At 38.5% G+C, this 27,970-nt stretch overlaps 1 protein-coding gene across 2 annotated transcripts in view; it reads right to left on the bottom strand.

The window, feature by feature from the left end:
- Positions 1-27,970, bottom strand: part of IL6ST (interleukin 6 signal transducer) — a 61,862-nt gene extending 33,892 nt beyond the window's left edge. Inside the window, exons 1-4 of one of the 2 annotated variants that reach the window (XM_010853502.1) lie at positions 27,930-27,970; positions 24,697-24,806; positions 8,310-8,388; positions 772-1,077 (exon numbers count right to left, since the gene is read on the bottom strand). In XM_010853502.1, the coding sequence (XP_010851804.1) occupies positions 772-1,077; positions 8,310-8,373 (370 nt within the window). In that variant the 5' untranslated portion in view covers positions 8,374-8,388; positions 24,697-24,806; positions 27,930-27,970. The remainder of the gene's footprint in view (positions 1-771; positions 1,078-8,309; positions 8,389-24,696; positions 24,807-27,929) is intronic. The other variant, XM_010853501.1, reaches the window with a different exon arrangement.

The following is a 27,970-nucleotide window of genomic DNA, read 5'->3' as shown; positions in this document are numbered from 1 at the left end:
AATGAAAAACTGGTGACTAAAAAACTAATTTCTTTTCTAAGTAAATTCAAACATTTTAGATAGTAACATACATTTTCTATCATACTTGTCATTAATAGGTATGTTTCAAGTTAACTTTCTACACAAAGTCAACTTTCATTTATAGCTGGAAAGCATTATCAACTGACTTCTCAAGTGTATTTTAGAAACTAATACTTAAATGTTAGTAAGAGGCAAGTAAATAGAAGCAAAAATGACTCATTTATATCTCTCCCTTCCCAAACTCTGCTGGAGAGAAAGCAAATGCTAAAATTATAGTGTTAGACGATCCACAAATTTGGCAATCCATTCTTGGATCATAGTAAATTTATTTGTCTACTTCAACATAAAAGCATTCTCCAGTATTGATTCACTTTCTTCAGATAATTGCTTTACACTGTATTTTCTCCACAACTAAGGGATATTGAAAGTTACTATGAGCTCAGTCACAGATTTCAACTCAACATTTTTGGTGGGTATATCTTGCCAAAGTATTTTTCTGGAAAGCTGACAGATGCTTGACTTTCAGGAAAAATATTAAACTTGTGTTACTCCTTAGGCTTTTATATATTTGTAATGCAAATGCAGTTCTACTTCTAAGCTTATTTTTTTTTAAACATTAAAAAGAAAAAACAGTTCAAAACTCACTGAGCTGACAGTTACTGCATTTCAAAAAGACCAAAAGACAATGGACATTAAAGATATAATTCAACAGTCATGACAAAGTCTGAAATAAAGTAAAACAAAACTTACAGCCTGAAATGATTCTGATTCCATAAACACTCCGATTAATCTGTCCAAACATACGAATGTTGCAAGTGAGCAGAGCATTTATTAAAGTTATATTTGGAAATGTGACACTAGATGCTGTTCTGTTTATGACACTATATTGTTCATAAGGAACAGGTACACGGCCTGTTTTCCAGAAAATGTCATTAGCAGTCACATGATAATCATCCATACATTTTTCCTTTAGCACACAAACTGCCGTGAAATTCGAACCAAGTTGTACAACTGAAGATTCAGGGTGGATATGAGCACATGGAACTATAAGTTCACCTGGAAAGGAATAATAACAGAAAATGTAAGAACAGACTGAATTTTTCTGGTACAAAATGACATTCTATATCAGTACAGTTCCTCAATCATCATTAAAATATCTCTAAAGACACAGAAAAAGAAGAAACACAGTGAAAGTTAGTATCACCAGAATTTAATGTCTAAATTTGAAAAGAATTATATCAATTACATGGCAAATGGAACTGGATTTTACCAAAATAAAAAAGACCTATGCAAATTTCAGCCCTTTTTATAACATTCTACCTTGCTTTAGGAAATAGTTTGCCTGCAGGGTGATTCATATTTGCTCTGCCACCAATTCTGTTTCTCAACTCACACTCAGTGTCTAAATAGACCCACCAGAAGACAGGCGATGGTCTCTGCTTCTCACCAGTCCTGAATGCCTTTGAGGGTGCAGATGGGGACATGCAAAGACAGTATATGTTGTTCATACATCAAAATCAGACAAAAAGTAAAGAGCAAGAGTGTAGCAAAATAAAGACAGGAAGAGTAAAATAATACAACCAAATATACTGGTTTTAACAATAAGTAATGGGATATAATCTCATATTAAAAAACAAAGAACCAAATTATATAAAAAAATAAATTCCTATGACCTACTCCATGTTGATGACACATAAACCCCTCTTTCTGACTCTAATTTCCTGTTTTCAGTGGCTTACAAGATATTTCATAAGTACTTTAAAATGAACATGTCTAAAATTATATGTATCATAGTTCAATTCAGTCACTCAGTCATGTCCAACTCTTTGTGACCCCATGGACTGCACCATGCCAGGCTTTCCTGTCCATCACCAATTCCTGGAGTTTACTCAAACTCATGTTCATCGAGTTGGTGATGCCACCCAACCATCACATCCTCTATTGTCCCCTTCTCCTCTCATCTTCAATCTTTCCCAGCATCAGGGTCTTTTCAAATGAGTCAGTTCTTGGCATCAGGTGGCCAAAATACTGGAGTTTCAGCTTCAGCATCATTCCTTCCAATGAATATTGAGGCCTGATTTCCTTTTGGATGGACTGGTTGGATCTCCTTGCAGTTCATGGGACTCTCAAGAGTCTTCTCCAACACGCACAGTTCAAAAGCATCAATTCTTTGGCACTCAGCTTTCTTTATAGTCCAACTCTCACATCCATACATGACTACTGGAAAAACCACAGCTTTGAGTAGATGGATCTTTGTTGGCAAAGTAACGTCTCTGCTTCTCAATAAGCTGTCTAGGTTGGTCATAGCTTTTCTTCCAAGGAGCAAGCATCTTTTAATTTCATGGCTGCAGTCACCATTGTAGTGATTTTGGAGCTCCCGAAAAAAAAGTCTGTCACTGTTTCCACTGTTTCCCCATCTATTTGCCCTGAAGTGATGGGACTGGATGCCATGATCTTAGTTTTCTGAATGTTGAGCTTTAAGCCAACTTCTTCACTCTCCTCTTTCACTTTCATCAAGAGGCTCTTTAGTTCCTCTTCACTTTCTGCAGTATCTGAGATTATTGGTATTTCTCCTGGCAATCTTGATTCCAGCTTGTGCTTCATCCAGCCTAAGCAGGGTGACAGTATACAGCCTTGACGTACTCCTTTCCCGATCTGTAACCAGTCTGTCGTCCATGTCCAGTTCTAACTGTTGCTTCTTGACCTGCATACAGATTGGTCAGGAGGCAGGTCAGGTGGTTTGGTATACCCTTCTCTTGAAGAATTTTTCACAATTTGTTGTGATCCACACAGTCAAAGGCTTTGACATAGTCAATAAAGCAGAAATAAATGTTTTTCTGGAACTCTCTTGCTTTTTCAATGATCCAGCGGTGTTGGCAATTTGATCTCTGGTTCCTCTGCCTTTTCTAAATCCAGCTTGAACATTTGGAAGTTCTCAGTTCACGTACTGGTGAAGCCTGGCTTGGAGAATTTTGAGCATTACTTTGCTAACATGTGAGATGAGTGCAATTGTGCAGTAGTTTGAGCATTCTTTGGCATTGCCTTTCTTTGGGATTGGAATGAAAACTGACCTTTTCCAGTCCTGTGGCCACTGCTGAGTTTTCCAAATTTGCTGGCATATAGAGTGCAGCACTTTAACAGCATCATCTTTCAGGATTTGAAATAGCTCAACTGGAATTCTGTCACCTCCACTAGCTTTGTTTGTAGTGATGCTTCCTAAGGCCCACTTGACTTTGCATTTCAGGATGTCTGGCTCTAGGTGAGTGATCACATCATCATGATTATCTGGGTCATGAAGATCTTTTTTGTACAGTTCTTCTGTGTATTCTTGCCACCTCTTCTTAATATCTTCTGCTTCTGTTAGGTCCATACCATTTCTGTCCTTTATTGTGCCCATCTTTGCCTGAAAATTCCCTTAGTATCTCTAATTTTCTTGAGGAAATCTCTAGTCTTTTTCATTCTATTGTTTTCCTCTATTTCTTTGCATTGATCACTGAGGAAGGCTTTCTTATCTCTCCTTGATATTCTTTGAAACTCTGCATTCAAATGGGTGTATCTTTCCTTTCCTCCTTTGCCTTTCACTTCTCTTCTTTTCATACCTGTTTGTAAGGCCTCTTCAGACAACCATTTTGCCTTTTTGCATTTCTTTTTCTTGGGGATAGTCTTGATCAATGCCTCCTGTACTGTGTCATGAACCTCCATCCATAGTTCATCAGGCACTCTATCAGATCTAATCTCTTGAATCTATTTGTCACTTCCACTGTATAATCTTAAGGGATTTGATTTAGGTCATACCTGAAGGGTCTAGTGGTGTTCCATACTTTCTTCAATTTAAGTCTGAATTTGACAATAAGGAGTGTGCATGATCTTAGCCACAGTCAGCTTCCAGTCTTGTTTTTGCTGACTGTATAGAGCTTCTCCATGTTTGGCTGCAAAGAATATAATCAATCTGATTTCACTACTGACCATCTGGTGATGTCCATGTGTAGAGTCTTCTCTTGTGTTGTTGGAAGACGGTGTTTGCTATGACCAGGGTGTACTCTTGGCAAAACTCTGTTAGCCTTTGCCCTGCTTCATTCTGTACTGCAAGGCCAAATTTGCTTGTTACTCCAGGTGTTTCTTGACTTCCTCCTTTTGCATTCTAGTCCCCTATAATGAAAAGGGCATCTTTTTTTGGTGTTAGTTCTAGAAGGTCTTGTAGGTCTTCACAGAACTGTTCAGCTTCTTCAGTATTACTGGTTGGGCATAGACTATGTATCACAGTCCCTTCAAACTTATTTTTTCTTCTTCTCACTTCCCTATTGCTGCTGAGACACTACTCCCATCCGGTCGCCTAGGCCAGATAACCTTGCAGTCCTCACTCTCTAATTAGCCTCCTTCCACACTCCCTCGGTCTTTTTGTTTCTATATTCTTAGTACGTATAGCAACCTCTTCTCATCAACCCTATTTTGGCTGCTGGCACTCAGGCTATCGTATTATACCACAATCTGACCTCCTTCTAGTTTATCTTAAACATACAGCTCCCGAAGTTACTGTTCAAAAATGATTATGCCATTTACCTATTTTAAATTACTTAGTTCCTACCTATTACCATCAAGATAAAATGCTCAATACTTGACATGATTCTATCCTCCTTCTCTATTCTCACTATCTAGAAACTTAAGGCAGCTTTCTTGAGTGAATCCCATCTATCAATGGAATTTGAAATTCTAACAGCTTTAATTTATTCACTTGGAAAATGAAGATAATAATGGCTATCTTGAAAGTTTATTGAGATCAGATATTATTAATGGAAAGAATCTACTACAATGCCTGGTCTTCAAAAGGCCTCCAATAAATGGTAGCCTGTCACCACTGCTTGGCTTCCCTGGTGTCTCAGTGGTGAAGAATCTACCTGCCAGTGCAGGAGATGCAGCTTTGCTCCCTGGGTCGAGAGGATCCCCTGGAGAAGGAAATGGCAACCCAGTTTAGTATTCTTGCCCAGGAAATCCCATGGACAGAAGAGCCTGGTGGGCTACCGTCCCTGGCATTGCAAAAGAGTCGGATATGACTTAGTGACTAAACAACAACAAATCATCATTACTACTGCTATCCAGAGACAAGTAATCTAGTCACACTGACTTTGGAAAGGTCTCTCAGAGGTGACTGGTTCTAGCAGTTAAGGTAAAAGATGTATAGAACCAGAGAATCAAAAAACTGACAAAAACCTTGGAGAGAATTTACTTCAATCGTTTATTTTATAAAGAACGCTGAGATACTTTTATGGAGTAAATCTCAAATATCAGACAGATTCTTCCAATTCTCAACTTGGTCCCAGGCTAGACTGCACAAAGGATAAAAGTACTTTTAAAAACTAAACAATTAACTTCTTATTCCATATCTGTCATTAAGCTCATAAGGCCCAGAGTCAAAATGTTTGTTTCAAAGCTTATGCAGCAGCCTGTTTGAGTGGCCTTCCATTACTGATGCATGGCTGTGGCAAGTCCTAGCGCACAAGCTCCTGTCAATGTCCATCCTGTGACAGACTAGTAAGTTACCCTGTGACAATGAGCAAGTCCTTAAAACTCCTCCAATCGCACTTTGTTCCTTGGTAAAATCATTCCTGTTTGACTTTCTCTTTAATAATGAAAAGGAACCTTACCTAGGAAATATACTTCAGAGTACTAAAGAACATGAGATATAGCCAGAGACTAAATAACAATTTTTTATCACACAGAATAAGAAATGCTAGAAACAGGCAAATGTTCCAGTTTTCGAAATGAAGCACAGGCTCACTGAAACCATCCTGTGCCAAATGAAACCTACTTTTACAGGGTTACTAGACTGATTTAAATGGCAACCCACTCCAGTATTCTTGTTTGGAGAATCCCAGGGACGGGGGAGCCTGGTGGGCTGCCGTCTATGGGGTCGCACAGAGTCGGACTCGACTGAAGCGACTTAGCAGCAGCAGCAGGCTGATTTTTTACTACTCTTGATCTATAAAAACAGATATTTTGTAACTTCAAACTAAAACATTTTCACTTGATTGATTACCTACATATAAAAAAAATCACTGACTAAAAAGAGTCAATGAGAGGGAGGCTAAAGGAGTATGCTGAAGTGCCTCCCCTCAAACCTTGGGGTAGACTGTACTTTCCAAAGAAGGTCATACTTATAAATGTATCCCATTCAACATGCTCATCTTACAAAGTGACTAATACTCCTCCAAAGAAATGAGATCTATGTTTCCCTTTTGCTCTCAGATCTTTAAGGGTGCTTATGCCTGCCCCAGCCAATAGAGTGTGCTAAGTGACTTCCAAAGCTAGACCATAAAAAAATACAACTTCTGACTAGCTCTCTTTTTCTCTTGCGACATTTGCCATGGAACCCAGCCACATGTAAGGAAGCCAAGGCCGCAAGGACAGACCACATGTGGTGGTGTAGCCAAGAGCCCCAAAGCCCTGAATCTACAGCCAGCATCAACACCAGACATAATAAGTGAATGAGACTTCAGATGATTCCAGCTACTCATCTCTGAATATTCTAGCTGAGGCCCAGATATCACAGAGAAAAGAAGAATCTGTGTGTCTGACTGAGCCTGTCACACATAAACCATGAGAAATAATAAGTAATGCCATTTTAAGGCATGAAGCTTTAGAGTAATCTGTCTGGCAGCAACAGATAATATAGTCCTGTTATTTTCAACCTTTTTATCAACAACTTAGGGGGAAAACAGACACACACACTTAACAAATCAGCAAAAGATTATAATGGATTGCCCACAATTTGGATAATGTCAGGATTCAAAATTATGCTTAAGGACTAGACTGATAGGCTAATAAATTTGGCAAAATCATCTTCTATTTAGGTTGATAAACAAATATAGAGTGAAGGGGAAATGGCTTAAAAGTAATTGATGTGAAAACAATCTGAGAATTTTCAGTGACTGGTAGATGGCTTAACATAAAACTACAGTGTATCTTAACTGGCAAAAAATTATGCTGCTTTAATAAAAATGATCCTTCAAAAGTAAATAATAAAATCACTATACTTAGAATATGTCAAGTTCTGATATATTTTTTCCTTAAGTGCATTTTATTCAAACCTTAATAATAAATACATTATTACATTCCTTTTTATAAAGCATACTATGGGCCAGGTACTGCTCAAATGCCTTCTGTGTATTAACTCATTTAAATCTCACAATAATCCTAGAAGTTAGAGACATTACTATCCCCATCTTACAGATCATGAAACCGAGACACAGATTAAGTGATGGCTAAAGTTTCATTGTTGTTAACTAGAATTAAGTGGGATGGTATTATATGTTAAATATGATATGGAAAATCAAGGGAAGAGTCAGGAGAGTAATCAGTGCATACAGATTGGAAGTCAAGTCCTACAAAGAATAATTACGATAACTAGGTAAATTTAATTTGGGCAAGAGAGGGGTTAAAAAGCATTTCTTCAATACTTGAAGACTTGAACAGTGGAAAAGGAAAGTGGACCTACAACAGAAGCATTTTTAAGATTAATGAGAAAAGTTACAAGGAAGAAAATTTGGGTTTAAGACTAAGGAAAGACTTTTAAATGAGAAAAAATTTCAGCTTAAGGTTTGTATCATTTCCAGTGTTTAAAAAGAGGCTGTGTTCTTGAATTTGAAGAGGGTTTGACTTAGAGCAATGCTTCTCAAATTATCTGGGGTGAAGGATCAGTTTAGGTTTTCTTCACCCAATCCTTTACAGACATATACTTTTGTTTTACATTTGATGAGGCAAATCCATTGATCACATAGCCATAGATATAATGGCTATGTCAAACTGTTAAAAGCGTTTCTAAACATTTATTCTTAATTTCTGTACTCAACTCATTATGGACCAATAATAACCAGTTCTCAGGCTGTGGACCAGTTGGAGCAGTACTGCTCTAAGTGATCTTTCTTCTGGTATCACAATCTCACTGCTGCTCAGTGACATCTTTGGCTATTAAGGAGTGAAGTGCTAAAAGTTAACAAACCTGATTCTGTTTCTTTATTTAAAAAAATTAACAAAATTCCCTTTTTTCCTTCTCAATATTAAACTTACTGTTAGTACAGCTGAACAAGATTTAGGATTACTGAGTGCTTCAACTCAAATTATACAAATTATACTTTGTCAAGAGCATTTTAACTTGAGTCCATTTTTAAGGCAACATCGTTGTTTCAATAATGATCCTAATGAATAAATATGTAAGCATAATTATATAATTATTCAGCAATACACAAACCTAATTTGTGGGATCGGGAAGTAGGATATCTCATGAACCTTACCTATAGATTCAGTGGTGAGGAAAATAAACAAGGCTTGCACTATCCAAGTTTGCAATGTGAACATCTTGCATAGATATTTCTGTAAAAGACACATGCAATATTATTTTAAATATTTTTACTCTTACTATGCATAATAAAGACACAAGTTCTAAAGCTCTTTTGTTTCCATTGTATAGTTGTTTTCTGAAAGGTGGTAAAATTCTTGTGAGAATGCAGAAAACAAACTGAACTCTTCAGAATATTTTTCTTTATTCCCCCTAATGTTATGGCTACATAAAATACAGCTGGGAAACATACTTTATACTTTGGTGTTTTTAGTTACTAAGTCATGTCCAACTCTTGTGACCCCATGGACTGGAGCCACTAGGCTCCTGTGTCCATGAGATTTCCCAGGCAAGAATACCGGAGTAGGTTGCCATTTCCTTCTCCAGGGGATCTTCTGGCCCCAGGGATTAAACCCAGGTCTGCATTGCATGCAGATTCTTTACTGACTAAGCCACCAGGGAAGCCCAATTTATACTTTAAGGTCAATTAAAAGAGCAATCCTGTTTCTATATTATGAAGTCTTACATTGCTAGTAAATATTCTGTGAGACTGAAGAGTTCAGAGAGACAAATTTCTACATGGCAAAACCTCTCCATTGTTAAGTTCAAAAGATAATAGCCAAACAGGAAAAAATAAACTTGTAATTCATAGCCTGACCAAAATTATCCCAATATATGAAGAATGCCTACAAATCATTACAAAAATTCCAACACCTCACCTTCCCTGTTTAGAAGAAAACATGCAAGATGAGCCAAACAGGCAATTTATAGAGAAGGAAATACAAGTAACTCAAACATATGAAATGATACTTTCAACCTCACTCATAATGAGATACAAATTAAAACAAGCCAGACAACAAGGGATTCAATGCAATCCCTATCAAGCTGCCAACGGTATTCTTCACAGAGCTAGAACAAATAATTTCACAATTTGTATGGAAATACAAAAAACCTCGAATAGCCAAAGCTATCTTGAGAAAGAAGAATGGAACTGGAGGAATCAACCTACCTGACTTCAGGCTCTATTACAAAGCCACAGTTATCAAGACAGTATGGTACTGGCACAAAGACAGAAATATTGATCAATGGAACAAAATAGAAAGCCCAGAGATAAATCCACGCACATATGGACACCTTATCTTTGACAAAGGAGGCAAGAATATACAATGGATTAAAGACAATCTCTTTAACAAGTGGTGCTGGGAACTCTGGTCAACCACTTGTAGAAGAATGAAACTAGAACACTTTCTAACACCTTACACAAAAATAAACTCAAAATGGATTAAAGATCTCAATGTAAGACCAGAAACTATAAAACTCCTAGAGGAGAACATAGGCAAAACACTCTCCGACATACATCACAGCAGGATCCTCTATGACCCACCTCCCAGAATATTGGAAATAAAAGCAAAAATAAACAAATGGGACCTAATTAAACTTAAAAGCTTCTGCACAACAAAGGAAACTCTAAGCAAGGTGAAAAGACAGCCTTCAGAATGGGAGAAAATAATAGCAAATGAAGCAACTGACAAACAACTAATCTCAAAAATATACAAGCAACTCCTACAGCTCAACTCCAGAAAAATAAATGACCCAATCAAAAAATGGGCCAAAGAACTAAATAGACATTTCTCCAAAGAAGACATACAGATGGCTAACAAACACATGAAAAGATGCTCAACATCACTCATTATCAGAGAAATGCAAATCAAAACCACTATGAGGTACCATTTCACACCAGTCAGAATGGCTGTGATCCAAAAGTCTACAAGCAATAAATGCTGGAGAGGGTGTGAAGAAAAGGGAACTCTCTTACACTGTTGGTGGGAATGCAAACTAGTACAGCCACTAAGGAGAACAGTGTGGAGATTCCTTAAAAAACTGGAAATAGAACTGCCTTATGATCCAGCAATCCCTCTGCTGGGCATACACACTGAGGAAACCAGAAGGGAAAGAGACACGTGTACCCCAATGTTCATCGCAGCACTGTTTATAATAGCCAGGACATGGAAGCAACCTAGATGCCCATCAGCAGATGAATGGATAAGAAAGCTGTGGTACATATACACAATGGAGTATTACTCAGCCATTAAAAAGAATACATTTGAATCAGTTCTAATGAGATGGATCAAACTGGAACCTATTATACAGAGTGAAGTAAGCCAGAAAGAAAAACACCAATACAGTATACTAACACATATATATGGAATTTAGAAAGATGGTAACAATAACCCTGTGTTTAAAAAAAAAAAAAACAAAACAAGCCAGACGGGAATGTAAGATGATACAAACACTTTGGAAAACAATTTGGCAGTTCTTTACGAATTAAAAGCACATCATAAGACTTAGCATTTCCACTCCTAATAATGTATCCAAGAGAAATAAAAATAAATGTCCACATGAAGACTTATATCCAAACCTATAGCAGTTTTGCTTATAATAGCCCCAAACTAGAAACAATCTAAATGTCAATCAACTGGTGAAAGGATAAACAAATATTCAAACAGTAGTATATCCATACAATAGAATACTACTCAGCAATAAAAGGGGACGAACTAGTGATACAGGCAAGAGCATGAACAAATCTCAAAAGCACTATGTTGAATGAAACAAGCCATACAAAACAGGCTATATTCCAAATAGGGAAAGGAGTACATCAAGGCTATATATTGTCACCCTGCTTATTTAACTTATATGCAGAGTACATCATGCGAAACGCTGGGCTGGATAAAGTACAAGCTGGGATCAAGATTGCCAGGAAAAATATCAACAACTTCAGATATACAGATGACACCACCTTTATGATAGAAAGCAAAGAAGAACTAAAGAGCCTCTTGATGAAAGTGGAAAAGGAGAGTGAAAAAGTTGGCTTAAAGCTCAACATTCAGAAAACTTAAGATCATGGCATCCAGTCCCATCACTTCATGGGAAATAGATGTGGAAACAGTGACAGATGTTTATTTTGGGGGGCTCCAAAATCACTGCAGATGGTGACTGCAGCCATGAAATTAAAAGACACTTGCTCCTTGGAAGAAAAGCTATGACAAACATAGATGGCATAGTAAAAAGCAGAGACATTACTTTGCCAACAAAGGTCCATCTAGTCAAGACTATGGTTTTTCCAGTAGTCATGTATGGATGTGTGAGTTGGACTACAAAGAAAGCTGAGTGCCAAAGAAGTAATGCTTTTGAACTGTGGTGTTGAAGAAGAGTCTTCGGAGTCCCTTGGACTGCAAGGAAATCAAACCAGCCCATCCTACAGGAAATAAGTACTGAATATTCATTGAAAGGACTGATGCTGAAGCTGAAACTCCAATACTATGGCCACCTGACGCGAAGAACTGACTCATTTGAAAAGACCCTGATGCTGAGAAAGATTGAGGACAGAAGGGGATGACAGAGGATCAGATGGTTGGATGGCATCACCGACACAACTGACATGAGTTTGAGTCAACTCCGGAAGTTGGTGATGCACAGGGAGGCCTGGCGTGCTACAGTCCATGGGGTCACAAAGAGTTGGACATGAGTAAGCAAGTGAACTGAACTGATACAATGTAAAATTCTATGTATGAGAAATTCAACAAATGGCAAAACTAGAGAAAGGGGAATAGATATACAGGGGCACAAAGGAGCTTGTGGGGACAGAAATGTGCTATGAATTGACTATGGTGGTGATAAGATTTTATACATTTGTCAAAATTTACCAAATTGTGTCAAGAATTGTGAAGGCTCTGAGATTTGATCCTGCTTACAAGTTAACCTGCTAGTTCCATGGATACTGGCAGAAGACACGAGACTCTTGAGTCAGCTACATATGATTTTATTACTCATACCAGGAACACCAGTCAGAATTAACAGCATTTTCCTGTGCCAGTTGCCCAAACCCGAATTCACAGAACACTGTGAAAAGTGTCATGGAACACCTGTACGCACAGAGGGTTGTGTTCCAGGAGAGGAAGACTAAGCTTATTGGAAACCTGAATCTTTTAAAATGGCAGGAAGCACACCTGCTGGAGAAGGAAATAGCAACCCACTCCAGTATTCTTGCATGGAAAATCCCATGGATGGAGAAGCCTGGCAGGCTATAGTCCATGGGGTTGCCAAGAGTCAGACACGGCTGAGCAACTCACACACACACACACACACACACACACACACACACAAGTACACTTGCCCTCTACTTTGGAGGGAAACATGGCATCTGTTTTCCACGGCTGTCAGAAACCTGCTCTTTGCTTTATGAAGAGATACCATTTCTGTCTTTCAATATCCTTGAAAAGACAGTCTGGAAGAAAAGGCAGCTAGAGCTACTGCTCATAAGACATGCAGAAATGCAAGAGACCCAAGGGAAATTGCTTTCTAAATAACTGTACACTAAAAGTTGGTGCATTTTATTGCTTATAAATTGACCTCAATTAAAAACAAACAAAACCTATCCAGATAACACGTCCAGGCAAAAGAAATGAGTGCTAAATTTCTTCAAGAAATGTACAAGAATTTTCACAGAAGTTGTATTCATAAAAGTTGAAAAGTAGAAGCAACCAAACCAAAAATCCATAAGCAGTAGAATAAATTGCAGTATATTCAACTAACTAAATCACAGCAATGAAAAAGGATAAATTAAAGGTACTCACAGCAACATAACTAAATTTCACATATAATACAGAAGAATCCAAATGCAATAAAAGTAGGGTCTATATGATTTCCTTTATATTAAGTTCAAAAACAGGCTAACTTAAATCTATGGGGCTAGGTCCTGACAGTGGTTACTTTTGTGGGGAGGGCAGTGCAAGGACAGGGAGAACGTGCTGGGTTAGTGACCGTGAGCTCTATACTATGATTTGTGGACTTCACTGAATGTAAGTTGTATTTCGTAAAAATAGTAAACAAACAAAATTACTGCAATATTCTCACCTTCAGCACTGGCAAAAAAATTAAAAACTAAAAAGTAATAAGTGTTGTGAAATAGGACATAAAAGCATTCTTCTACACTGATAGTTACAGTGTAAACTAGCATAGCCTTCCCCTCATTCTACACCTAAAATTATGAATTTCATTGTTTGTACATTAGACCTCAGTTAAAAACAAAAACCCTACCTACACAAGGTGTATGGCCAGTGTCGCTCTATCAATCACAATTAAAGTACACATGTTTGAATCTAATTATTCTACTTGTACTACAGTATCCTATGGATATAAGCAAAACAACACATATACAAAGTTATTCACTATAGCATTCAATTTAATAGGAAAAGGCAGGAGCAACCTAAATGTTTGTGAATAAGGGACTAGTACACTATGACATATACAAATATAGTATACTGTAGTCATAAAAAATGTACAGATATAGAAGTGTGCAGATAGAAATGTATCTAAAATACACTGCTAAAGTATAAACAGTGTATTTATTATTCATGGGCAAAGACACAGCAAAAAAGACAAAACACATATTAATTTAAATATGTGCATAACATATCTCAGGAAGGATAAAAATTCAAATACTAGCTGCCACGGGCTGTTTGAGACACTAGACTGGGAGAGAACCTCTATACAGTACAGTCTTTGTACCTTTCCAACTTAGTACCCTGTGGCTTCAGTACTAGAAAGTAAATAAAATTTAAATTAAAAACCACTTAATGTGTTTTTTAAAACTGGGAAGTTTTATCTCTCCCAGATAAAATTACTAACTTCTTGATGAGAACTTCACAGTACTACACATGAAACACAGTATTATTTTATGAAATATTAATACTAACTGCACTTTTATATTCCCTAACCAGGTAATAGTCAATCTATAACAAAGCAATTTCATAGTGAATTCTTTAGACTGTCTCAGGTAAAGCTATAAAAAAGAACTAGTTGCAGGATCCCTTTTTTCTACCTGTTTTACTCCTTCACTTCCCAACTTTGAATAGTCCTAGAATAGAAAAATCTACCATGTCATTGAACTGTTCATCAAAGCAACAGAACAAAAAATACATATATATGAGCATGTTGGTAGAGTACTACTAGGGGATTCCCAGGTGGCTCCGTGGTAAAGAATCTGCCTGCCAATGTGGGAGACGTGGGTTCAATCCCTGGGCTGGGAAGATGCTGTGGAGGAGGAAATGGCAACCCACTCCAGTATTCTTGCCTGGATAATCCCATGGACAGAGAAGCCTCTGGGCTATAATACACAGGGTCACAAAGAGTCGGACACCACAGCAACTGAGTTTGCATGCAGAGTACTATGTGGTCATGTCATCCTGACCCACTACCCTAGCAAGTACCTTGTTCACACTGTACAGAGGTTCTTTATAGTTCTGAAAAAGGGCAATCTTTCTATTTACGCACTATAGTCTCATAACAAAACTCTGAAACAAGAAGTCTCAGTTCATTGTTCTGTGTCCGGTTCTAACTACTGCTTCTTGACCTACATACAGATTTCTCAGGAGGAAGGTAAGTGGTCTCGTATTCCCATCTCTTGAAGAATTTTCCACAGTTTGTTGTGATCCACAGAGTTAAAGGCTTCAGCTTAATCAATAAAGCACAAGTAGATGTTTTTCTCGAATTCTCTTGCTTTTTTGATTTGAGGGATTATCCTGTTTTAAAACTGACAGAATGGTTCAGTTTAGTTGTCGCTCAGTCACATCTGCCTCTTTCTGACCCCATGGACTGCAGCAAGCCAGGTTTCCCTGTCCATCACCAACTCTCAGAGCTTACTCAAACTCATGTCCATCGAGTTGGTGATGCCATCCAACCATCTCATCGTCTGTCATCCCCTTCTCCTCCTTCCCTCAATCTTTCCCAGCATGAGGGTCTTTTCCAGTGAGTCAGTTCTTCACACCAGGCGGCCAAATTATTGGAGCTTCAGCTTCAGCATCAGTCCTTTCAATGAATATTTAGGATTGATTTCCTTTAGGACTGACTGGTTGGATCTCCTTGCTGTCCAAAGGACACTGAAGAGTCCTCCAACACCACAGTTTAAAAGCCATCAATTCTTCGGCACTCAGCTTTCTTTATGGTCCAACTCTCACATCCATACATGACTACTGGAAAAACCATGACTAGACCTTTGTCGGTAAAGTAATGTCTCTACTTTCTAATATGCTGTCTAGGTTTGTCATAGCTTTTCTTCCAAGGAGTAAGCGTCTTAATTTCATGGCTGAGGCCACCATATGTAGTGATTTTGGAGCTCAAGAAAATAACTGTTTCCATTGTTTCCACATCTATTTGCCATGAAGTGATGGCACTGGATGCCATGATCTTCATTTTTTGATGCTGAGCTTTCTTTAAGCCAACTTTTTCACTCTCTTCTTTCACTTTCATAAAGAGGCTCTTTAGTTCCTCTTTGCTTTCTGCCATAAGGGGTGGTGTCATCTGCATATCTGAGGTTATTGATATTTCTCCTGGCAATCTTGATTCCAGCTGGTGCTTCATCCAGTCCAGAATTTTGCATGAAGTACTCTGCATATAAGTTAAATAAGCAGGGTGACAATATACAGCCAGGATGTACTCCCATCACAATTTGGAACCTGTTCGTTGTTTCATGTCTGGTTCTAACTGTTGCTTCTTAACCTGCAAACAGATTTCTCAAGAGGCAGGTAAGGTGGTCCAGTATTCCCATCTCTTGAAGAGTTTTCCAGTTTGTTGTGATCCACACAGTCAAAGGCTTTAGCATAGTCAATGAAGCAGAAGATGTTTAGTCATTAAGCCGTGTCCAACTCTGCCACCCCATCAGGCTCCTCTGTCCATGGGATTTCCCAGGCAAGAATACTGGAATGGGTTGCCATTCCCTTCTCCAGGGGATCTTCCTGACCCAGGGATCAAAACCATGTCTCCTGCATTAGCAGGAGGATTCTTGTACCACTGAGCCACCAGGGAAGCCCCGAATTAAAGCATATGTATATTATTACAGCAGTATATGTTATGTACCTGCTTCAAAAATGAACTCAGTTTATTCATTCAACAAATAAATGATGGACAGGGAGGCTTGGCATGCTGTGATTCATGGGGTCGCAAAGAGTTGGACACAACTGAGCGACTGAACTGAACTGATGCTGAGTATGATTCCAGATACTAGGAATATAGAATGGAGCAAAACATACAAGATCCTGCCTCATTTGCTTACACTCTATTTTGCGGACACAAAGAAAGTATTAGTTTCCTAGGGCAGTTGTAACAAAGTACCACAAACTTAAAAAAAACTTATTCTCTTAAAATTCTGGAGATCAAAAGTCCTTCTGAGACTCTAGATAGATTTCTTCTTCACCTATTCAAAACTTCCGGTGGCAGCTGATAGTTCTTGACATATCTCAGCTTTTTACCTACAGCGCCACAGAGTAAATATTTTGGCTTTTTGGGCACTATTGATAGATGTCTCTTTCCCCATCCTTTATGTTTAGACTGTTTATCTCTTCATATTTAGAGTACTATCTTCTTTGTTGCTGGTGCTTGTTTTGCTTTGGTTTTGTAAGCAGCATGTATTTGTTTCCTGGGTTTTGTTCTCTCTTTTTTTTTTTTGCTGCAGGGTGCAGTATGCAAGATCTTAATTCCCTGACCAGGGATGGAACCTGTACTTCCTGCAGTGGAAGCACAGAGTCTTAACCACTGGACTGCCAAGGAAGTCCCGTCCTTATTTTTGTTAACTGAGCTTTTCTGTGTGTTTTTCACTTGTCACCTTTGGTTGACTTATAATCTATAATTTTTGTTTTGTTATTTTAGAGGTTGCTTCATGGTTTATAATATACATTGTTCCACGGGATCACAGAGACAGACTGAGCGATTAACATTTTCATTTTCATACATCTTAAACGTATCACAATCTTCCAGCATATGATACTGTTATCACCTCATGTAAAGTAAACTCTTAAGAGTAAACATACATTTCTCTTCTCTTGACTTTGTGCTATTTTGGAATGTACAAGCTTCCCAGTCCATGGAATTTTTCAGGAAAGAATACTGGAGTGGGATGCCATTTACTTCTCCAGGGGATCTCAAACCTGCATGTCTTGCATCTCCTGCATTGGCAAGCGGATTATTTACCACTGCACCACCAGAGAAGCCCTCTCAAGGTGGTAAGCTAGTTCAATCACAGGCTCACTTGTTTCCCATCTTGCAAGATCACTGCTTTTCACCACCAAGTGTTGAGTCTCTCGATTATGACTATTCTTTGTATGCTAACAATTACAGAAAACTAACCAAACTGATCACTTGGACCACAGCCTTGTCTAACAATGAAACTATGAGCCATGCCGTGTGGGGCCACCCAAGACAGATGGGTCACGATGGATAGTTCTGACAAAATGTGGTCCACTGGAGAAGGGAATGGCAAACCACTTAAGCATTCTTGCCTTGAGAACCCCATGAACAGTATGAAAAGGCAAAAAGATACGACACTGAAAGATGAATGCCCCAGGTCAATAGATGCCCAATATGCTACTGCAGAAGAGAGGAAAAATAACTCCAGAAAGAATGAAGAGACGGAGCCAAAGCAAAAACAATGCCCACCTGTGAATGCGACTGGTGATGGAATGAAAGTCCGATGCTGTGAAGAACAATATTACATAGGAACCTGGAATCTTCGGTTCATGAATCAAAGTACACTGATAGTGGTCAAACAGGAGATGGCAAGAGTGAACATCGACATTTTAGGAATCAGTGAACAAATATGGTCTGAAATGGGTGAATTTAATTCAGATGGCCATTGTATCTACTACTGTGGGCAAGAATCCCTTAGAAGAAATGGAGTAGCCCTCAGAGTCAACAAAAGAGTCTGAAATGCAGCAGTTGGATGCAATCTCAAAAATGACAGAATGATCTCAGTTCATTTCCAAGGCAAACCATTCAACATCACAGTAATCCAAGTCTATGCCTCAACCACTAATGCCGAAGAAACTGAAGTTAAACAGTTCTGCTGCTGCTGCTGCTGCTAAGTCGCTTCAGTCGTGTCCGACTCTGTGCGACCCCATAGACAGCAGCCTGCCTGGCTCCGCCATCCCTGGGATTCTCCAGGCAAGAACACTGGAGTGGGTTGCCATTTCCTTCTCCAATGCAGGAAAGTGAAAAGTGGAAGTGAAGTCGCTCAGTCGTGTCCGACTCTTCGTGACCCCATGGACTGCAGCCTACCAGGCTCCTCCGTCCATGGGATTTTCCAGGCAAGAGTACTGGAGTGGGGTGCAATTGCCTTCTATGAAGACCTAAAAGACCTTCTTAGAACTAACACCAAAAAAAGATGTCTTTTTCACCATAGTGGACTGGAATGCAAAAGTAGAAAATCAAGAAAAACCTGGAATAACAGGCAAATTTGGCCTTGGAGTACAAAATGAAGCAGGGCAAACACTAACAGAGTTCTGTCAAGAGAAGACACAGGTCATAGCAAACACTCTCTTCCAACAACACAAGAAACAACTCTACACATGGACATCACCAGATGGTCAACACTGAAATCAGACTGATTATATTCTTTGCAGCCAAAGATGGAGAAGCTCTATACAGTCAGCAAAGACAAGACCAGGAGCTGACTGTAGCTCAGATCATGAACCCCTTATTGCCAAATTCAGACTTAAATTGAAGAAAGTAGGGAAAACCACTACACCATTCACATATGACTTAAATCATATCCCTTACTATTATACAGTGAAAGTGACAAATAGATTCAAGGGATTAGGTCTGATAGAGCATCTGAAGAACTATGGACGGAAGTTCATGACATTGTATAGGAAGTGTTGATCAAAACCATCCCCAAGAAGAATAAATGCAAAAAGGCAAAATGGTTGCCTGAGGAGGCCTTACAAAAAGATGAGTAAAGAAGAGAAGTGAAAGGCAAAGGAGAAAAGGAAAGGTATACCCATTTGAATGCAGAGTTCCAAAGCAAGGAGAGATAAGAAAGACTTCCTTAGTGATCAATGCAAAGAAATAGAGGAAAACAACAGAATGGGAAAGACTAGAGATCCCCTTCAAAAGAATTAGAGATACCAAGGGAACATTTCATGCAAAGATGGGCATAATAAAGGACAGAAATGGTATGGACCTAACAGAAGCAGAAGATATTAAGAAGAGATGGCGAGAATACACAGAACTATACAAAAAAAATCTTAATGACCTAGAAACCATGATGGTGTGATCACTCACCTCACCTAGAGCCAGACATCCTGGAATGCAAAGTCAAGTGGGCCTTACAATGCATCACTATGAATAAAGCTAGTGGAAGTGATGCAATTCCAGTTGAGCTATTTCAAGTCCTAAAAAATGATGCTGTGAAAGTGCCGTACTCAATATGCCAGCAAATCTGGAAAAATCAGCAGTGGCCACAGGCCGGGAAAAGCTCAGTTTTCATTCCAGTCCCAAAAAAGGCAATGCCAAAGAATGTTCAAACTACCACTCAATTGCACTCATCTCACATGCTAGCAAAGTAATGCTCAAAATTCTCCAAGCCAGGCTTCACCAGTACGTGAACTGAGAACTTCCAGATGTTAAAGCTGGATTTAGAAAAGGCAGAGGAACCAGAGATCAAATTGCTAACATCCGCTGGATCATATAAAAAGTAAGAGAATTCCAGAAAAACAGCTATTTTTGCTTCATTGACTACACTAAAGCCTTTGTCTGTGTGGATCACAACAAATTGTGAAAAATTCTTCAAGAGATGGGAATACCAGACCACCTTATCTGCCTCCTGAACAATCTGTATGTGGGTCAAGCCAAGAGGCAATAGTTAGAACCGGACATAGAACAACAAATTGGTTCCAAATTGAGAAAGGAGTACGTCAAGCCTGTATACTTTCACCCTGGTCATTTAACTTATATGCGGATTACATCATGCAAAATGCCACACAAATGAAGCACCGGCTGGAATCAAGATTGCTGGAAGAAATATCAGTAACCTCAGATAAGCAGATGACACCACCTTTATGGCAGAAAGCAAAGAGGAACTTAAGAGCCTCTTGAGGAAAGTGAAAGAGAAGAGTGAAAAGCTGGTTTAAAACTCAACATTCAAAAAAAAGATCATATCTGGTCCCTTCACTTAATGGCCAACAGATGTGGAAACAATGGAAACAGTGACAGATTTTATTTTGTTGGGCTCCAAAATCACTGTTGATGGTGACCTCAACTGTGAAATTCAAGGACGCTTGCTCCTTGGAAGAAAAGCTATGACAAATCTAAACAGCATACTAAAAAGCAGAAACATTACCTTACTGACAAAGGTCTCTCTAGTCATGGTTTTTCCAATAGTCATGTATGGATGTAAGAGTCAGACAATAAAGAAAACTGAGCAGCAAAGGATTGATGCTTTTGAACTGTGGTGTTGGAGAAGACTCTATGAGTTCCTCGGACAGCAAGGAGACCAAACCAGTCCATCCTAAAGGAAATCAATCCTGAATATTTATTGGAAGGACTGATGCTAAAGCCAAAGCTCAAATACTCTGGCCATCTGATATGAAGAACTGACTCACTGGAAAAGACCCTGATGCTGGGAAAGATTGAAGGGAGGAGGAGAAGGAGACGACAGATGATGAGATGGTTGGATGGCATCACCAACTCCATGGACATAAGTTTGTGCAAGCTCTGGGAGTTGGTGATGGACAGGGAAACTTGGCATGCTGCAGTCCATGGGGTCACAAAGAGTCGGACATGACTGAGTGACTGAACTGAAGAAGTATTCTGCCTAAACAACACAAGTATCTTTCAGCACAAGAAAATACGCCAATGCTATCCCCTAGATTTATTAAAAGATTAAAAAGAAAACAACACAATCATTGCACTAGATGCCTGAAAAGCAACTCATACTATTCAACAACTGTTCACTTAAAATTTTTAAATAACAACAAAGTATTGAAAACTAAAACTGAAAGAGACGGATATTTATCTTGATGAAATAGGTAAGAGGATGGACTCTATAATCAGACTGCCTGTGTTAAAATTCTAGATCCTCTATTTTTTGTAAAACATCTTAAGCAAGTTATTTATTAGCTCTAAATTTCATTTTCCCTACCTATAAAAATGAGGATAATACCACCACCTACTGAAATGTCAGGAGTAAATAAGTCAGCACACACAGACTGTTTAGAATCCATTTGCCTCATACTCAATAAACAGTAACAGCTGTTAGCAGTGTTGCTCTTGCTGTTTCTGCCACAGTACTTTATCAGAAACCTATAGTAAACATCATATTTAAAGATAAAAAGAAGCATTCCTATGAAGTCAGGCTTCAAACAAGATGCTTTGAGTCATCATTTATTCAACATTGTTATAGCAGACTTAAAAAATTATAAACTGATAAGATATAAAAATGGAAAAAGAAAAACTTGTAGATGATATGAAAACAGAGGGAATCAATTAACAAACTACTAGGACCACTGAGAGCATAACAAAACAGTTGAACAAAAAGATGATGAAAAAAATACCTCTCCCATACACAGGCAATATCCCGTTAGAAAATGTAATAGAAAACAAAAATCCTATTAACAAGAGCATTTAAAATAATAAAATATATCTAGACAAAACAGTAAAATCAGAGCAATGCAAGAAGTTTATGGAGAAAACTACAAAACTTTACTAAAAATTGTTCATTAGTAAGACCTAAACACCATGGAAAGAAAAATTATATATACACACATATAGACACATCAGTTCTTCACAAACATATTAATACAATACAATTTTAACTTGCAATGTGGTTTACTTTACAAACCAACTTAAAATTTTACATAAAACATTAGAGAACAGCCAGAAGCCAATTTTCAAAAAGAAGAAACAGAAACTTGATGTTACATCTATTAAGACATACTATAAAGTTATAGTAAGTAAAACATGGCATTGGCGTAGAAACAAAAAGTCCAGAAACAGACACAAGTGTGCATGTGTCTGTTTCTGTGTATATAAGAATTTAATATTTTATGGGAAAAAAGCTACTGATATCACTGGGGAAATAGAGGAATATTCAATAAATAGCATTGAGACAACTGGTTCCACAAGTGAAAAAATAAAGAGCATATATCCCAGATTGATTAAGGATCTAAATGCAAAACCAAAATTGTAGGACTACTGAAGAAAATACGGAGTATATTTTTGACCTTAGAGTTGGAGAAAGCCTTTTACAAGTTATTACTATAGGGGAACACATGCCACAGAGCATCCAAACAAAAACAGACTGCTAAGAAGACCAATATGAAATGCATTATTCAGAAGTAATGATAAAACCAATCTATCTTACAGCAAATGGTGAAACTAGTTAATTTGGGTCAAAAGCAAATGAGAATTTACAAGCAGAACTGTCAGATTTTCACAGGGCAACAGATTCATTGTGCTGAAAGGAATGAAGCTCCTTCTATGGATATATATACATTCAGCTTTAAAACAATAATCCATAATATACCACATTTCAAGGGATGGAGCTCTCTTACTCATGTCAACTAGCTAATATTTCTTATGAAATTGCACTAAGATATGATAAATACAATAAAAAATAAACTATAGCCATTTTAACAATATCACAAACATTCTGAAGCATTTCACATTATCTCCGCTTCCTGAATTTTCATATCTCTCAGTTTCTATGTAACCATATCAGTGGTTGAATTCTTTCCTTTATTCACTTTACTGTCTCATTCACAGCATTCTCTGCTAGGTCTTATCTTCTGGCTATGAATGTACCCAAAAGTATTTGACATCTATTCTTCTTTTAAAATACCAACTTCTTTGAAAATGTATAACTTCACCTGCTATCTTCACACAAAATAATTTCAAATATTCTGAGATCTTCCTTCTAAGTTCAGTTATATATCATCATCTTGGATATTCTGCCTGTTAACTCAAATAAGCTTAATATGTCTAAAAATACATACTCAACACACACATAAATATATAAATGCACCCACTTAAAAAAGAAAAATCATAATGCTTTCTGAAAGTCACTCAGTCCTGTCCGACTCTTTGCAACCCCATGGACTATACAGTCCATGGAATTCTCCAGGCCAGAATACTGGAGTGGGTAGCCTTTCCCTTCTCCAGGGGATCCTTCCAACCCAGGGATCGAACCCAGGTCTCCCGCATCACAGGCGGATTCTTTACCAGCTGAGCCACAAGGGAAGCCCAAGAATACTGGAGTGGGTAGCCTATCCCTTCTCCAAGGTATCTTCCCGACTCAGGAATCAAACCCGGGTCTCCAATATTGCAAGTGGATTCTTTACCAACTGAGCTATCAGGGAATCCTCATCTAAAAACACATCCTTCTTGAATTTTCTACAGTAGGGTCCCTCATTGTCTCTTGCCTATCCATTACATTCTAGCTATTCTCAGTTACAAATCTTATTCAATCTTCTTTCATAATCTTTCCCACTTGTTTTTTCTTTTCTACCCTCTACCATGACCAACTAATTCAGGCACTGATCACCTCAGTTCTTACAAACTGCCTTCCTCCTTCTGGTCTCTTTCTTCCCTCCAACTCATTCTGAATATTATTACTGATGGGTGAAATATCTCTAAACATATTTCAAACTTGTCACTCTTTTCCTCATAGATTTTTAAAGGGTGAATAATAATGCCCAATATTTTAGCTATTTAAGAACTTGAAAATTTGGTTCCAGTGTGCTTGTCCAATTTCTCTTTTTTAATATTTAAATCTATTCTTCAGTTCAGTTCAGTTGCTCAGTCATGTCCGACTCTTTGCGACCCCATGAATCGCAGCACTCCAGGCCTCCCTGTCCATCACCATCTCCCGGAATTCACCCAAACTCACGTCCATCTTAAGAAAAACCAAAACCCTCTACTCAGATTTTGCCCTCAAGCTCTATGTTTTTCAGAGTGTGCTTCCACAAATGCTATTCCTTGACTCCAGAAATGTCTTTCCCCAAACTCTGCTTTGTATTGTTTATAACTCAGAAGAAACATTATCTCTTCTGTGGAATTCCTCCCCACTCCCATAAACATCTTTACTCCCAAAGCACTTGTATACAGTTCCCTAACAGGATCCACAGCATTTGCATTGTAATTTTTGTTTATATTTTTTACATCCTGAGAATCTAACATACTTTAAAGCACAGACTGTTGCTGTTTAGCTGCTAAGTCATGTATGATTCTTTTGCAACCTCATGGACTGCAGCTTGCCAGGTTCCTCTGTCCATGGGATATTCCAGATAAGCAGACTGGAGTGGGTTGCCATTTCCTTCTCCAGCAGATCTTCAAGACCCAGGGATTGAACTCACATCTCCTGCATTGGCAAGTGGATTCTTCACCACTGAACCAAGAGGGAAGCCCTCTGAAGCACATGGTGGACAATTAAGAGTGGGTTTTAAAAGACCTCCTGGAATGGCCATATTATTCCAGCTGTCACTCAAATATACTATATGAAGAGGCAGTATACTTACCAGTTTTAGGAGCTCAGATTCTGAAGTCAGGATGTCTAGGTATAAATTCTGGATATACCTCAGAAGATACCACTTCAATGGCAGAAAGCGAAGAGGAACTAAAGAGCCTCCTGATGAAGGTGAGAGTGAAAAAGCTGGCTTAAAACTCAACATTCAAAAACTAAGACCATGGCATCCAGTCCCATCACTTCATGGCAAATAGATGGGGAAAAAGTGGAAACGGTGACAGATTTTATTTTCTTGGGCTCCAAAATCACTACAGACAGTGACTGAAGACATGAAATTAAACGACACTGGGTCCTTGGAAGAAAAGCCATGACAAACCTCAGCAGTGTATTAAAAAGCAAAGACTTCACTTTGTTAACAAAGGTCCATCTAGTCAAAGCCATGGTTTTTCCAGAAGTCATATATGGATGTGAGAGTTGGACCATAAAGAAGGCTGAGCACTGAAGAATTGATCCTTTCAAACTGTGGTGTTGGAGAAGACTCTTGAGAGTCTCTTGGACAGTAAGGAGATTAAACCAGTCCATCCTAAAGGAAATTAACCCTTAATATTCATTGGAAGGACTGATGCTGAAGCAGAAGCTCCAATACTTAGGCCACCTGATGTGAAGAGCTGACTCACTGGAAAAGACCCTGCTGCTAGGAAAGATTGAAGGCAAGAGGAGAAAGAGGTGACAGGGGATGAGATGGTTGGATGGCATCATTGACTCAATGGATATGAGTTTGAGCAAACTCTAGAAGATAGTGAAGGACAGGGAAGCCTGGCTTGCTGCAGTTCACGAGTCTGCAAAGAGTCGGAACCGACTTAGCGAATGAACAATAACAACCACCACTTAATAGCCCTGTGGCACCAGGTGAGTTAATTAAGCTCTCTATGCCTTGGCTTCTTTCTTTATTAAAGGGAAATAATAAGATCTACTTTAGAAGGTTATGAAGATTAAATGAATTAATATAAGCAAAGTGTTCAAAACAGTGACTGACACAAAATAAGGATTACACACACATTGTACTACTATGATTACTATACCTTGATTATTTTTGACCCTTTCTACATTGACCCCTCTTTGGAATGGGCTCCTTTCATTTTTCCCTTTATCTAAATCTTACCTAGGTTTCACCCACTCCAGTATCCTTGTCTGGAAAATCCCTTGGACAAGAGCCTGGCGAACTACAGTTCACGGGGTCGAAAGAGTTGGACTTAGCAACTAAACCACCACCTACCCAGGTTTCAAGGTTGATGACCTCTGGTAAATCCTTTGATCATTTCAACCCATAAATGATTACTTCCTAATCTGGATATTTATAGCATCTTCTGTATCACTCTGCATTTAATTAAAACTACCTTGCATCCTTGTTGTTTTTCACAAAATGTCTACCCAATTGCTGTAAACTCTTTGAAGGTCCTAAAGACAATTCATGCACCTTTCTGAGTTCCTACAGTAACTAAGTGCTTAGTACTTGTTATGCAAAATAATAAAGCTCAGTAGAAACTTCAACTCTGATCAAAATGTCTTTGCAATCAAAGAAATGGAGAAGACTGGGAGAACATTCCATGCTTCTCTAAGAGCCAAACTGCAAATGTATTAGCGCCAGGGAATTCTGACTCCCATTAAAATAAGCTGCTCTCAAATAGCTTCTGGGAGGAAAAAAACCCTCCCTGCAGAGGAATTTTGGGGAGTTCTTCCCAAACCAAATTGTAGCAGTGGACCCTCCACGAGAAACGTGTTAGTATGACAAAATGACTGATTGCGAGTGCAGGATTTGGAATTACAGATCTAGGTTTCAAAGGGACACTGAGCTTTAGTTTCCTTCTTTATAAAGTGTGTGTACTGTAACATCAATTTCACGGGTATAAGACAATCGACATCCACCCTAACATTTAACTGAAATGTAAATTCCCTTGGAAAAATTTTAAATAAATTGAAAACATGGTAATTCATAAATAACTGAACACATTTTTCAGTACATAAGAAAATGTATTAAATTAGCCATGTATATTCTAAATTACCTATGAGAAAATTAAACATGTAGAGTCAATAACACAGAATTGGGATGAAGGAAAAATTCTACCACAAAATTCATCTTTTATGACACTTTCTCCATCCAGTAATTTTTTCTTCCACTTGTGATTAAAAACAAGTATTCAAAATTGTCCCCAAAGAGAAATATTTGGAAAGCACAATTTAACCTAATAGCAAGTTGGTTCTATAATTGTAGTATTCCAGTTTACAGTTCAAAAATACTTCAAATAGGAATTAACATGAATTTAAGAAATTATGATAATGGTGAATAGCTCATATGATGATCTGAGTCAGTAATTTCAAATTAAGAGTTGTTCCAACTTGAAGCTGGCAGTCACACAGTCTAAAGGGTTTGTTTACAGTACTGACTAAACCAAACACTCCAATCTTTTAGAATTTCATCCTGGCATCCTAACAATTATTTTAAAGCAGTATAATCGCTGAAATGCCCAATACTACACAAATTAAACCGAAATGGGAAGAAGAAAAGAACAAAAGTGGCAGGTCTTATCTTTAAGCTGAGATTTTGTTCTTTTTCAGTTCGAAAAAATACTGAAAAACAGAACTCTGCTGCTTGGAATGATCTTTAAACTTGGGGGAGGGGTGATAGAATTTTTTTTAAATCCGGCGCCTTTAGGATACAGTGATATGTGGGGTTCATTAGGGCCTGGCTCTGTAAGCAATCAAAAGATGAAAAGAGGCATTAGTGAGGAATTTTAGTACACGGTGTAACTTTCAGCAATGTTGAGGCGTTACAATGATGAAAAGGAAATTAATCTCCGAGATGAAAATGAAGGGTCAAGTGCGGGGCTAATGGAATTTAAGGGAGACAGAAGAGGAACCGAGGGAAACCGGGGACTTGGTAGCCAAAAGGGGTAGAGTCAAGAAAGGCGTTGGAAACTAGAGGCTTAAGAAGGGGTGTGTGTGTGTGTGTGTGTGTGCGTGTTTGTGTGTAAGTGAGGCTTTTTTTAGCGTTGGGAAATCTAGGTGATAAACTTGTGGAGATCAAATTCGGAGATGTGGGAACAGGGAGAGAAAGGAATGTGGGGATTTCCAGGCTGGGGTAACAAGAAGTTTGGGGCGCGCGCTGTCGGGGCGCCCCTCTCCCGGAGAAGTATGGCCCCCTCAAGTCCCCCGACCCGGCCGCCCCCACGCAGCCCTCACCCTCCGGCTACACGGCCCTTCAACCCGGCCAAGGCCCCTCCTCACCTCAGGCCGCGGTGACTCGCTCCTCCGCGTCTCCACAGAAC

This window comes from Bison bison, unplaced genomic scaffold (genome assembly GCF_000754665.1).
Source record: "Bison bison bison isolate TAMUID 2011002044 unplaced genomic scaffold, Bison_UMD1.0 scf7180017864328, whole genome shotgun sequence".
Classification (NCBI taxonomy): Eukaryota; Metazoa; Chordata; class Mammalia; order Artiodactyla; family Bovidae; genus Bison; species Bison bison.
Note: the sequence above shows the minus strand (reverse complement) of the source record. Positions and strands in the feature narration are given on the sequence as shown.